Consider the following 14,689-nt stretch of genomic DNA (forward strand, 5'->3'; position numbering starts at 1 on the left):
ACATAGTTTCCCTTCATTCGCTCAAAGCTGTGCTCCACATCACGTAACCAAGCTTAACATAGTATTAAGAATTAAACGTCACGGACATTCACTTACAAGCAGTTATTCCAGCAAACATCTCGGCAAATCTAGGATCTCTCTCTTGGGAGAAGATAGCATCAGGCTTTTCCACAGACTTTCCACCCTCATGAACGTTAGCTGGTATACTTGGAACAGGCACCTGTTGTGATACACAGAGGAAGGTAATTCCCTCCATCACATTCAACAAAAAGGAATTCAGGGACAGGAGTGTGTTTTTAATTTTGCTGGAATCTGCCATTGCTTTACATTTGAAAAGATAGAAACTCCAAGAAATTTCACCTGAGATAAGTCATAGGATGACAGCCCATCTCTTTGATGTACTTCAAGTTCTGCTTGCTGCTGCTGAAGTTGTCTGCAAAGGAGACAAAATGACTTCATTACAAAACCAATTAAGGTACAAAAAGGAACAGCCACGGTCTCCCATTTTATACTCTGAGCGAAACGTCTCTCAGATGATTTAGTAAATCCTTTCCTGTGAGATTCATCTGTTTTTAATGAGAAAGCTTGCACCACAGGAATGTAACAGGGCACATGGACAGTTTTGCTGTAATAGCACAAAAATGTAGGTGGGTAAGTAATGGAGGATGGAATACAAGCTCTTTATAAAGGATTTCAGAATTCCCTACTAAGACACCAAGAATGTCGTCCTCGTGTTAACGACAAATATACCAGGCCCCTTCACTGATCCTACTGAAGTAAACAGGAAACCTCCAGTAACATTAACGCAGAATTATGCCAGTCAATAAGAAAAAGCGATCAAAGCTCTGTCTGAAGCACGTCAGACCAAATGGAAGAACCTGTTGAGCTAGAAAGAGCTGCGTATAAATCCTTCTTTGTAATAAAACCGATTTAACATGCTTTGGTTCTACTCTCCTCAGGACGCAAGCCCAGATTCTACTCAATTTTTGAAAGCTTTTAAGGCAGCGAGTGTCCAGAAATAAATTGCTTGTGTGACTATATAAAATCAAGACATTATGTAAAATCAATTTGTGTTGACAAATGATACAGACAACACAAGCGTCTTTTTCATGCTAATCAGAACTGAACAAAAAATATCCATTGTTTAAATGAGATAAAAATCACTGGAAGTAATAGCCTTAATCCAATTATATGAATTTAGGAAAAATTACATGTGCAGCAGCAATAGAAAAATACTTCAAAAGAAACTGCCAGAGCTAATAAACGTTAGGGGCTATATGCCAGAATGAAGAACTTAAGTGTTGAAAACTCTGCAGATTCTTGAAATGCACTTGATTTGTGTTTAGTGTCAGGCGCTGTTACTTAACTACAATAATTAGCCAATATCAACAGATAAACTCATCGGAAGTCATGAGAATTAACTGACAGGTGACCTGCAGGATCATGCAAGTGGTAGTAAGTCAGGCATATTCACAGTCTACATTGCAAATATCGTCTATTTATAAAACTGTACAGATCTTTCGTATAGTTGTAATATATCTAGCACAGTGATCTTCTGAAGCCATTTCTTCGCTTGCTTTTTTTTTTTTGTTAATTCTGAAGGGACACAAATTCAAAGCTCCTAATTGAAAAAAAAAAAGAAAAAATCAGAGACAACCTCACTTGTCTGAGCATCGGTTTGTGTGATTGTTTGCAGACAGACAAACCCGGCTTTGTCCCAGTGCCAAGCTGGGATGGCAGAGCAGAGAGCCACGTGGTCTTGCCAGCACAGCGCTGGGTTCGAGCTTTAGCCTGATCAAGCAACAGCCCTGAACAGCACGGCCACGGCATCACCTTCACTTCACAACTTTCTGGGGAAAGCAGCTTCCAGCCAACGGGCCAGCTGATGCACAGGCACGACAACTTGAGATTTCCCTGTAAAAAAGATCCTTGCAAATGATACCTGACAGTGGTCACAATTTCTGTACGTTTCTGGTCTCTTTCTGAAGAAAAACCACCTAACGGACAGGAATTACACACCGCGACCACTATACTGTGACAGGCAGTAATAGATGAGATTTTGCAAAACAGCAAGATCATGGATTTGAAACGCTGGAAAATTAGGATACGTTTTTGGCCACAGGCTTGACTTTCAGATTTTTATCCAAATCCTCTTTTAAAGTTTGAACTAGATTCAAATGTCAAGGTACTGAGAGACAAACTTGCAGACCAAGTCAACGAAAACTTAGGCACAAACTGATGGGAATGTGAGGGACCACTCAAAGAAGCTACTGAAGTAAGTAACAGATTTTTCCATCCCTTGATGCTTTTCCAGAAGACACTTTGCTCAAACACCAGTCAGTAGTCTCCGTAGCAAATTAGACAAAAATCTGTGACCTGCAACAAACAGAAGATCGGAGTAGACGGCCAAAAGCCTTCTGCTAGCCTTACGGTGTAAGACCCCATAATACACAGAATCACTTTTGTGCTATGAGTAACATGTAAAAAAAAGTCAGTCCTCCAGGTCATTAGAGCACCATGGATTGTCCACATTATTTTAGCCAATAGAAAATTCCTAAAAATTACCTCTGGAATGCAAAGAAATTCTGTTTGCAAGCATAAAATGCATACTTTTCCAAGAGAACTACGGGAGGTAATTTAATCACGGCAAATCTATGGGGAAGTTTTTCTAAATACCACCCTGTGGCCAATAAACACCGATTAAATCCTGTTGTTAACGTGAAAGCTAATTACACCGTTTCATTTGTTTTTATTACCAACGACTTGGTGCGTGTGTCAATAAACAGCACATTAGGTCTCTTCTGTTCCGTATAAAGTATGTTTTCTTGATTCAGCCATATACATACAAATGAGCCAAACAAAATACTTACTAGTTATTTGTTTTGTAGGCACTTCTAACTTAGTGCTCCTTCACCCTTCTCTATCTTTCATCTCTAATACTCGTTAAGCTGCAGTACAATATAAATACCACATTGTGTTAACAGCACTGAACTTTGGGAACAACCTCCCAAATCTATTTCTTATAAAACCCAAATACTTAAGTGTATCTTCACTGAACTCTGCGCAAGCTATGCTGCACTTAATTAAGATGGAAATGTAAAGCCAGGTTAGCATCTTCTGCTGTTGTTTGCTGCTACCATACGAGTAGTTCAAATGATGCTTGAAACCTTAAAGAAACTGCGCAGCAATTCATGGACCAGCTGAGTGCTGCTGTCGTCAAGACATGCAGGTCCCTGCAGTCATCCAACTCCTAGGTTGCTTTTGTAAAGATGATACAGAAACAAGGGATTATTATCAGTTTGGGCAAAACTGCCTTCTGACTTTGAAACCAAACCCCAAACTATCCTTGGTTTCAGTTTCACAGCTTCAAGGAGTTAAATGCAAGGGAAATTTCCTGGCTCTGCAGGGTACCAACACAGCAGGGCAGGTAATGTCTGGGTCAGCAGAGGACTCTGCCCGCGCTGCAGGAATTCCTGGCTCACCCACAGGTTCGGTATGAAACTGGGAAAGCCCTGGGCTTGAGCAAGGAATGGTTCATCGAATCTCAAAGGTTTTGATAGTTAATTCACATTTATTTCAATTAATGTATTTGGAGGAAAAGGGAAGATTCTGTGAAAGTTCCTTTGACACTGGAGAGGATTTCAGCTGAATTAATCTCCGTCTCTGAACACCGAAGTCACCTGTTCCTTTTCCAGGCATCAGAGTAACCAAAAAAAGGATCTGAACTTTAAAATGAACAGTCTCTATGCTGGGAGAGAAACAATACTACTGTATCCCTACCAAGCTATTTTTATGTAATGCAGGCACACACGCTTCCTGTGTCTGGTTTGGACAAAAAGGGAGTAATAAAAGCCTTGGGGCTGCCGTTGTAAAATCCCCTCTCAGAAACTCTCAAAATCTCTCTCTTTTAGCCTAGAGTTCCAAAGTCGCCCCTGCGAAAGGCTCTGTCTTACGCTGGCCTTGAGGGATCAGATCGCCCACAGATGGCAGGGGGATCATGAGAAAGCAAGGCTTTAGCACCGCTACCATCGACTGGAATTTTATCAGAATAGTTGATCTCATTAGTATTTTGGCCCATGAGAATAAGAAACAGAAAATCTCTCTCCCAGAAGCGCAGCTGATTCTTCCGGCAGGCTGCCTCCACCAGCGACCTGTGCCAGCTCACGCCGAGACAAAGCTCCTGCGACTCAGGACAACTGTAGGATTCATAAACGCGCACAGGGCAACGTAGGACTTTGGGGCTTACAAAAGTGAAACATCAGAATTTCCATTAAGGTCTGAAAAATATCTTTCTTTTTTTTATATATATGAAGACTTTTATATAGTTTTCTCTGTCACCATGACAGATTATTTTATTCAAATGCTGCTCTGTGTGTATGTTAAATAAACGGTGATCACTATTATTATTTATTTTTGGAAATCAAACAGTCCCAGCTACACAGGAAGATGCGGTCAAACGGGGGACTCTTCAGCCGAACCCAGCACAAATGCTAAACGTTATATGCTTCATTTCTCCAGGAAGTTTCTCTTGGATGACTACACCCAAGTGAAACCCAAAGAAGTTTTCTTTTCTTTTTTTTTTTTTTTAAAGGAACTAAGTGAACATTTGAACCTAATGTTTCGTTATCCTTCCGCACCAAAAGCAAGCTTGGAAAGTTGACTGAAGCTCCAAAGGAATATCTTTAAAAAAAAACCCCAAAACACAAAACAAACAAACCAACAACAAAAAAATCAATTAATCCCTCCACAAGTGGAACCACCACTGCCCTCTACAGTCTTCTGCGAAAATGCTGTTCACTGACCAACGCAAAATGAGAGCTATTCCGTCGACAGACACACATACTGTGGCTTTAAACTATCCTAAGTTAAAAACTGATTTAAACCAACATCTTTTGACTCAAATTTCATACTGAATTTTTAACTGCCTCACATCTGTATTCTACAGAGCTGACTGTGTTATCACAGTGATAGAGAAATCAAAATTCATGCAGAACTGCCTACAACCACGCGGTAGAAGGCACCCTGCTTGGTCTCCACGTGACGCGCTTTGCCGGACCCAGAGCATTTGATACTTCCACCGACACGTAAAGACGGCCCACGCACACTGGGGTTGGTGCCGAACAACCAGTCCCAGCAGGAGCCTAACGAGGAGGTGGAAATCAACAGTCACCATGAGGTACAACTCCCCAAGGCATCTAGGAAATCAGAAGTTAAAACATGACCCCAAATGTGCAAAAAAACCCCCCAAAACCCCAAAAAATCCAGAAACAGGCAGGAACACCAATACTTTATAGTAGGTCCTCTTTGGAAATTTGTTTGAGAAGTGGGAGAGAATAGGGAAAAACAGAAAACAGTTTGAATAAAGCATTCTTTCTCCTATTCAAAAGCCAACGTATAATGGGCTGTATCTTGCCATAAGACTAGAACATTTTCAACATGACAGGAAAGAGGGAACATCCTCTGTCAAAGTAGCAGCAGGCAACTTCCATATTAGGTCAACATTTCTGGGTTGTTATTCAAACCCAGCAAGAGAGATATAACAAGAGCCAGAAGCTGGTACGCTCCTATTCATCACAGTAAGTGCTGCGATGCCAAGCTGAACAGTATAGTGGAGGCTCGGAAAAAAAACATTCCCAGAGTCAACACGACATAAGTTTCCAGCCCCGCTTTTTGATCTGTGGACTCTTGGGAACAAAACACAATTGAGCCAGCCTGGGATAGATTTCAGAAGTTGCTTCTTATTTTGCAGGCTGTTTTTGCATATACAAATTATTTGGGAAAGAAATATGGGACAGCAGAAATGTGGAAATACCTATTTTGATGCACAGTGCAGACAGGGAGATATTTAGCTGTCTGATTTCAAGACACATTTGCTTGTTTTCAATGAGCTTAACTATTCATTTGTTTAAGCCCAACTTTTTGGGTCTGCAGAAAAAAAACCTGAGCAAAACGACTGTGATGCTGGGTTTCAAGTGAGTGAAAGCACAGCCCTTCTAGCCCAGGTATGTGTCATGTCCAAAGGAGCAACAAGGAACACCCAGAGACACTTATTAACTTTCTAAGTTCAAATGCCAAAGCCCCAGGGGTTTGGTTTTGCAAGTGGAGCTCTCAGCATGCATCTCCTCTACCAGACTGCTCCTTCAGCATTTCCATCCTACAGTCTAACAGGTTGAGATCTTAAAACCAGTAATTTCCCCTGAGCTAAAGAACTTGGCAAAAAATATTTGGTTAGACCAGAAGCAGATTTTGTTTTAGAAATAGATTAAGTTTATACTGGAAAGAAGAAATATTTATTAAAAAACCCCCACACTGTAAAGCAATGGCTTTCTCAAGGCCAGATTAGCTTCTGCAGTTACTGGCTCAGAACTCAGGAGGCTCCAAAAGCTTCTCTGCTCAGTTACACAGTGACAAACCTTCACTATACTCCTAGGGTTGACGTCCTCCTAAGAGGTCCAATGACAGATTTTTGAAAATATTAATTGAAAGACAGGATGATTTAATTCCCCTCTTAGGATAAGGGGTTGGATCTGTCCCCGTACTTGAGGATATTCCACAAGATCTTAACTGAGTATCAGGAACCCTTCCCACTCAAGCCTACTAGGAAATCATCTTGCCAGCTTTCACAGCCCGTAAGAGTATCCACAGCCCAGGACTACGGAATGGTATGATCGCAATGAACACGGACACACAATTTTCTCTTTGGCTTAGGAATCAGGCGGCCCCTCCTCCAGTATCAGGCAGCTGGTGTGCTGCTGGCAGCTCTGTGCTGGTTTAAGGCAGCCTGGACTGAGATCAATGGCCTTGTCTAATGACATAACAGATAAGTGACGTTTCTCCCCCAGTGCAGCGAGGCCCTGGAAGCATCGCAGGATAATGACACAGAGAAACAGCTACGCTGTGAGATCTCATGATGCTGAAAACCCCTGTTATAGAGAAACAAATGTAGCTAGAAATAGGCTTCACAGCAAAAAGCAATGCTTAAATTCTTTCAAAACCACATATGGGGGCATCTGGAAAGGCACCTACTTTACATTAGTGTTGGTGCAGATGATGTATTCGATCTCATCAGAATAAGGATTCTGAAATGTGAAGCTGCTGGTTCTGATCAGCATCCATTCCCGGTTTTTGGTACGAAAACGATACATCACAGACAGGACTTGACCTTTCAGTTTCACAACCTGCAAAACCATTTGGAAAGGTTAATAAAAGGAGATAGCTACCTGCTGTGCAAATGAATAGTAAACAGCAGAACTGGTGTGTTTTAAACTTGAATTACAGAAAGCTATGGACACAGCAGGGAGATTCTTAATTTGAAGAGAATAAGCAAAATCCGCTTCACGTCTGCAGCTGTTTCCTTCAGTATGAAACTCTTACACTTTGTTGTATAAGATGCCATTTTCCAGTCTGCATATAAGAAGAATACAGATTCAGGACAACCAACAGGGAAGCTTTAAGAAGGTTTTAATGGGGAATGCTTATCAAGAGAGACTGACAGAAACCAAACTGAAGTTCTTTTAAATGTTTATATGTAAACCATAAAACAAAACATTGTAGCTGAAACAAAAGCCCACAATAAAAAACATTTTGAGGTTCACTATCTGCTTTTTTGCTATACAATTCATATACGGGATATACCAAATCACATATCAGCATCAAAATTTAGGATAATATTTAAGAAAGATGGTGTCCTTTTTTCTTTTTTTAAAAATCATACATGGTTGGTTTGGGTTTTCCCCCAAACACATTATAAGACCATTTGGATGGCAAAGCGCTAACAAGGAATGCTTGCTTCTGACTTTCAAAACAAGAAAGACTGAGCCGGTCTTTGAACGGAGAGAGCACCAATAAGCCACTGCCCATTTTAACAGTATTAATGAAAGCAGAGAGCAAATTCTTTGCTTGGACAGCCTATTTGTTTATGACTAAGAATTCAGATGTCTGGCAACACTCAGTTCAAATTCTGTCTTTGGTAGCTGAAGTTTTGTTGAAGTCAATAGTAGGGCATCAACTAAGTAAGAAGCAGCCAGATTAAAAAACCATGCTCGACACAATACTTGCACACTGGCACTGTAACTGCATTTTATGTGTTATCTAACAATCTTGGTTTAAGTCAGAAGAAAACTTATATGGTTTCAAGTCATTCAGCTGGCACTCACCTGGGCTATCTGTGTTTATTTGTTATTGCTTTTCCACCAGGCTATCTCAGGGGTGCCTCAGGGAAGAAAAGGGAAGGTCTACTGCAAATAAATGCCACATCTTGTTGTGGACTCTTAATCCTTATGCACTGGAATTTATTTTTTATTAGCTATCTGCAGCCTGTGTTCTCTAAAAGTAGAAAACCCAGTATTTACCCTTTGTCTTCATCGACAAGCAACTGGATTAGGAAAAATGCTCCAATCCTGTTTTTTCAAAAGGTCTGCATTTCAAGTTGATCAAGTGGATACAGGATTAAATGGAAAGAATGCAAATAGAAGCAGCAAAACACTTTAGCAATGCCCAGGAAAGTTCACAATAATACTGAGGTAAATGCCTTTTGATTTTTCTTTTTTCCAATGCTTTTGTAGTTTGAGTTCAGTGAGCAACATTCTTTTATCAGCAATTTTCTACTACCACACCCAGGGTAAAAACCACAGAGCTTGTGTAAAAGTGTCCAATCTGAAAAGCATCCTACTAGATATCAAATAGCTGTATTCTGGATCCTTTGATACCAAACTCTATTTGTTGATCTTGGCCTTGAGACTATCTCATTCTGGCCTGATTTTCCCACCCTGATGAATGAATTTATCTTCCCAAGGAAGTAAAAGCTTTGAGATGGATACTGGCAATTTACCAAAACCTGCAAACCCCTCCCTCCCTCCTCTGTTACGCACCAACCTGGTTCTGATACTGTCAGCAAATTAGAAATGTCAAGTTTTCAGAGGGTTTTAGAAAAAAGAGAGTTTATTGGAAATCACAGTTACCTTTTTAATGAAGAGATTTCTAAGGCCAAGCTAACAATAATAAAACAAACTGCAGTGATCTATTGTCCTTAAGTCTGAATTAAGGAAACGCTAATTCTGTAATAACATATAAAGCATAGAGATCGCTGGTGGGAAAATCCTGAACTGTCTTAAACCAGTGCACGCAAACAAGAAAGCACAAAAAATTTCAAGGCTAATGTTTAACCTTTACTTTCCTACATTCTTTGGAAATAAAAACCACCTGGTGCCTAGCTTAACTGTTTACTTCAGTTCTTTATTGCATGATTGAAATAACAGCCCCGGTCACACTGCTACTGTACTGAACAAAAATATACCGAAAAAGGAATTGCCTACTAAAGAAACAGCACAATATTTTCATAGATTGGACACAGGTCGAGTGAACAGGAACTTTCACTTCTAATCTGCATTTTTTCCTGCTGCCTTTTTGTATGAACTTAAGCAAATCATGTAGGTCCCTGATCCAGCGAATCACTTATGCAGACGCCTAATAGCGAGTAGTGACAGCGAGTCCCCAGCAACCGAGCGCAGGGATACGCCGGCAGCCTCCGTGTGCGTGAGCACAGTGAGGACCAAGTCGTTAACTGGAATGCTAGTTAGTCAGCCCTTCTGAGCCCCAGGCAGTCACTTCAGAGACGGGTGTTTGACGTGTTATTATCCAGCAGCTCTCTGTCATTGTCTCTTGGATAAATTAGTGGAATCAATCATTTGGGCATTAGTGAAAAACAGCATCTGCGTTCTCGCTGCTCTTCTTGCTCTTCTTGCACCACCGATGCGATCGGGCACAAGTTCAGGGAGCTGAACCAGCTGAAAGCCAGTCCCATGCAAAAGCAATTAGTCCCTTAGCTAGCCCACCCGGCAAGTCCTTCTGTGCCAGTATCGGGACAGGTGGAAGGGTGGGGAGGAGGTCATGGAGAAGAGAGGGAGTAGGACCTGACTCCTGGTGACAGCTACCCACCAGGTAGGTGCAGCTGCAGCATCACACCCCCAGGCAAGGTGGGGCAGAGAAGATGACTAGGTGTGTGACCTATTTCAAGCATCAACTCTCACGGGTTCCTGCCTCTGAATCAGCATCTTGAATTCAAAAGGTCTTTAGCTGCTGTTTGAACTCAGTTCGTTCAAGGGACGCTGAGATTGATGCAGAGTGCTCACACAGTCTTTTCTGCTAGCTCAGCAGCGGGGTTGGTAGTAGGGGAGGGGGTGGTGAGAAATAGTTCAAGAGTACTGATATCTTACACTATCTCAAACACTTCTGTAGAGACTATAACCTCAGTTTCACAGTCTACACTATGGACACAGACCAGCATTTAGTTGTTTTCCCCAAGCCCTGTTTTTGCATGCCATGCCTGAACAAATAGTTGGCTATACAAATTATTTTAGAAGTCACTTCACATCCATGTTTCACAGCTGAAATTACATCTCAGCAACAAAAGACAGATCAACAAAGCTTGGTTGAGGCATAGGCTGTTGTCAGAATATCTGGAACCACTTAGATCATCTGAACCTCAGTGATCGGTTCAACATATTACATCAAGCTTTCCAGTGCGGCAGGGAAGGCGCTGAAAAGACCAGCAACAGGCAAAAAGCCTGGGGAAAGCACTCCTACTGTATGTCCCAGATCAATTTGAAACAATCAGCTCTACGACGGAATAAATGCCTCGATATAGCTGATGCAAATGTGGCTCACTGTAAAAACGAATCCAGATCAGTAACTCTTTTCATATGTTGTATTTCTTCTGTTGCTTCTGTCTGCATTTCAAATCCTAAAAGGGAGAAGGGCCAAATTCTCTATTGATGTAAAGTGGTGTAACTCCATTAGAGCACGAAGCACATCATCTATGCTAGCAGAGAATTTAGGTCATGTACAATCCAGCATAACAGCAGCGCATAACTACTTTCAAATCAACAGCCCATCTTGGAAGGTAAATACTTCTGGTTGCCACTTAATGTAGTGGGATTTATACAGGCATCTCCAAAACAGCTTTAACTGTGCACTCGAACACTCATTTAATTTTTTGTAAAAAGAAAACAAAACATATAACTAGGTGACTTATTTCTGAAAACACACCAAACAGATGGTGCAGTTTAAACTCTTATTTATGCAGCTTAACTGATCAGTAACTGATCAACAGATTGTTTCGTATCTTGCCACTCCTTCTCCTGTGTAACAGAAAAAATACCTTGAAATGGAAAATGAAAGCTACTTCTCTGAACAAAATAGTAATAAAAATAATAAATAAATGGCAGAAGAAAAGGAGCAGGATGCAGCACCTGTTGGAAACTCTCCCTCAAATGGCTTTGATCTTCAGGATGGCAGAATTCTAAAATATCTTTCCCCAGAAGATCCTAGAATAAAACATAAAGCTGTGTAAAAAACCCAGACCACAACAAAAATCCACGTGCAGATCTGCAAGTAATCCTTGCAGACACTAGATCTACCACCCTTACTGGGACTACTCAGTTAATCAGGGATGAATCATACAAACAAGGTTTGTAGGCATCATGTCCCACATTGTATTTGTACTGTTGCACAGACATATATATTTATAAACAAATTTTAAGTGATTATTTAATACCTGTGAAATGGTGTCTTGAAGAGAGTGACATCCTCTACTACCACTCATTTTATGGCACTAAATTTTGTACAAACAGTTACTATAAAGCTACCTAAAATCAAAATAAATGGGAAAATCTAATGAGCAAGAAATTATTTTTGTCTGTAAATTGCAACTCTTGAGAGTTATCTGAGGGAGAGTTGTGGTAGTCAGGAGTTCATTTACTATTCTACCCAGTTCTGTGACTAGCCTCCTGTTCACAGGAGCAGATGTAAGCCTAAAGGAAAATAGATGCCATAAATGATGTTTGCTTACTGTTCAATAGATTGGCAGAAGTAAAGATCTACAGGACTGTTAACTTTCTATCACAGAAATGTCTTCACTGAAAAGCTGTGCAAGGTTTAAAGCATCTTGCTGTTAGCATTCTAATTGGATCTAACAGGTATAAAAAGATATCTCACATAACTAAGGGGAAAACTATAAATTTTACAGAAGTGTGGACAGTAAAGAAAAATGAACAGCATTTAGTGCACGACATATGAATTATCAGCTGCAAGTATTTCATGGTTGGCTGCTTTTGTTTTTAATGTGGAAACAGAATTTTCTTTGTTAGCTCTAATCAGTCTCCGCATTTCCAGCGACTCACTGACCTGGGGCTGGTAGCCAATGACGCTGATGCACCTTGGGTCGACAAAGGTGATGACTCCATCAGAATTGTGCCTAGACAAGAACTCAGTGGGGACCGACATGCCGTTCATGTCCATGCACACTGGAGAGCTAGTCACCTAGAACCAATAAAGTCCACAGAACAGTCACCTTAAGTCAAAGCTGATTACATAGCTAAAGAATAAAATCTGTTGGCAGACTGCTAACTACTGAAGGAAGTCATAAATAAAACAATAGTCTGAATAAATGACACAGAAGAGCCTTTAGTCTAGTTTGCAGTGTAAATATCTCAGCCCATGGCACCTATCTAGGCTTAACGGCACAGCAGGAAAATAAATACACCAGAAGTTCCCAACAAGGAGGGCTATAGTGAGGACATAAGTGTGGCTGGATTCATCTCATTCTGTGGGACCACATTAAAGTTTGGTATCTTGGTTCCTATCCTTGTCAACCACGGAGAGACTGTTCCAGAGGACAATTCAAAGCTCACCAGAGAGAATGATGCATTTCCAGCTCTCCGCCTGAGACCTGTGCAATCAGGCCGCTTCATGTCCATTCACTCCTACTGGGGCTACGAATGAGACCACTGTTTTTCTTACAACTTTCAGAGCCATCTCTGTTAACAAGGTCCCAAGGTCAAAGGAGCAAAATCTCATTTATTGCTGTCTTGAAGCACATTAGCCAGTTAACTGTATGCAAGATTTCAATTTGCTGTTACAGAGCAGAGTTTATAATTTGTGCACCTTGACTCCTTTGTGATTAAACCCATCCCCAGAGCCTCCTCTTGCCTCCCTCACATACCCTGCTGGCTTTTCTAATGTAACAGATGTTTTGACACTCCACATGTTACTAATGTGATTTTCTCGGAAATAATCTTTCTTTGGCAGCTCTAACACATGAATCCCCGTAACTTCCTTCTCTCCATTAGTGGAATATATTACCCTTGATTACAAAAGCATGATTAACCTAAAAAACATCATGCAATACTCTTGTAGCTCTGCCATCACAATGGGGACACGCTCCGCAGAAGTGCTAACGCTTGCAGTAACGTGCAGGCTGTTCACCTCAGATAAGATGGGTTTGGCACCTGTGCTCTAATGAAAGGGTCATTCTACCTTGTAAGGAGGAGCGATGCCATCCTAGCAGATGGCAACGAGTGCAAGCCAACAGGAGATCATGCAGGAGGCTCAACCACATTCACCCATGGCAGAATTCCCAGACCGGGAAGGTAAAAATTAGCCTCCCTGCTGCAGTGAAGGAGATTCACCGCAACTGGTTAGATCCCGCTCAGAACTCTCATCAGCAATGGACAAAGGAAGAAAATGTAATACATCAATTGCAACCATCTGGACAAAAAGGAAATAAAATTTTATTCTCAGTTCCCTCGGCTGATATCACATCTGAATGCACACTACAATACACACTGAGAATAAAGCTATTACTTGTGAAGGGCCTCTTGACTGCCTTATCTTTACCATTTTCAGAATAGCTCCTGAAATCAGTTTTTCAAGTAGTTGATTAGCCAGAGAGAAAGAGAAGGAAAGAACAGCAGAGAGCACGTCACTGGCTTTGGGAGCCACTTTAACCTACCATCTGCAGCACCTGTACTCCCACGTTTCTCACAGTCCAGAATATCCCAGCCCCGTGCACCCTAGAGAATGGCAAGTCTGTACAGGCTCATGCTCCAGGAGCATCTTTGCTGCTGTTGTTGGGTTAAATACACATATGCACCAAAATCACATTTTCATTTTGCTCTGTTGGCATGTTCTAAACAAGTCCTGCCCACGGCAGAGCGGCTGGAACTAGATGATCTTTAAGGTCCCTTCCAACCCAAACCATTCTATGATTCTATAAATCACTGGCTGCACGCTGACATCAAGGCGCTTTGTATTTTGCTGGCAAGTTAAAAGTTACAGTCTCGTACCAGAACTTTGTGCAAGACCTTTACAACCAAAGCACAAGACTGATTATACTTTCAGAAGTAGTTTATATAAGGAAAAACTGGCATTACCTGAAGCCTTCCTATTGCCACGAGGCAATATTTACTACCTTGTCCCACATCAGCATCTTCTTCTGGTATAGTCATTCCTAGAGTAAAAGACAACAAATACTGTCATAATGAGGAAATTTGGATGAGCCCAGATGCTGTTGGCCTGGTTCTATACTATTCTAGATGCTCTACATCATACAAAATAACCTTATTGTCTTCTCTAGGATTCAGGCATTATCTCTGGGTTCAGATCAGATAATCTTTCTCAGTTGTGCTTGACCCTACATACCTCACATGCATATACAGTACCCGCAGCAGCAATTTTGGCTTCCAAAGACAAAGCAGATACACAAAAATTCCATTATACACCTAGAGGGACAGTTAAATTTCCATGAGTACTGCTCCACAGCATGTTACTGGAACCAAATGGTCACTTAATACGGTCAGTGAATGTACACTGTATTCCGTTTTCTTTGTGAATAACATATTATAATGAGCTT

The 14,689-nt window shown here is 41.1% G+C and overlaps 1 protein-coding gene across 10 annotated transcripts in view; it reads right to left on the reverse strand.

The window, feature by feature from the left end:
- The window catches only part of ARNT2 (aryl hydrocarbon receptor nuclear translocator 2), a 105,573-nt gene that overhangs the window by 18,724 nt on the left and 72,160 nt on the right, over window positions 1–14,689 (reverse strand). For all 10 annotated transcript variants that reach the window (XM_054836735.1, XM_054836733.1, XM_054836737.1 and 7 more), the window contains 6 exons: window positions 14,211–14,287; window positions 12,184–12,318; window positions 11,250–11,324; window positions 7,027–7,178; window positions 361–433; window positions 97–220 (listed from right to left, as the gene is read on the reverse strand). In XM_054836735.1, the coding sequence (XP_054692710.1) occupies window positions 97–220; window positions 361–433; window positions 7,027–7,178; window positions 11,250–11,324; window positions 12,184–12,318; window positions 14,211–14,287 (636 nt within the window). The remainder of the gene's footprint in view (window positions 1–96; window positions 221–360; window positions 434–7,026; window positions 7,179–11,249; window positions 11,325–12,183; window positions 12,319–14,210; window positions 14,288–14,689) is intronic.

This window comes from Grus americana, chromosome 10 (assembly GCF_028858705.1).
Source record: "Grus americana isolate bGruAme1 chromosome 10, bGruAme1.mat, whole genome shotgun sequence".
Lineage (NCBI taxonomy): Eukaryota > Metazoa > Chordata > Aves > Gruiformes > Gruidae > Grus > Grus americana.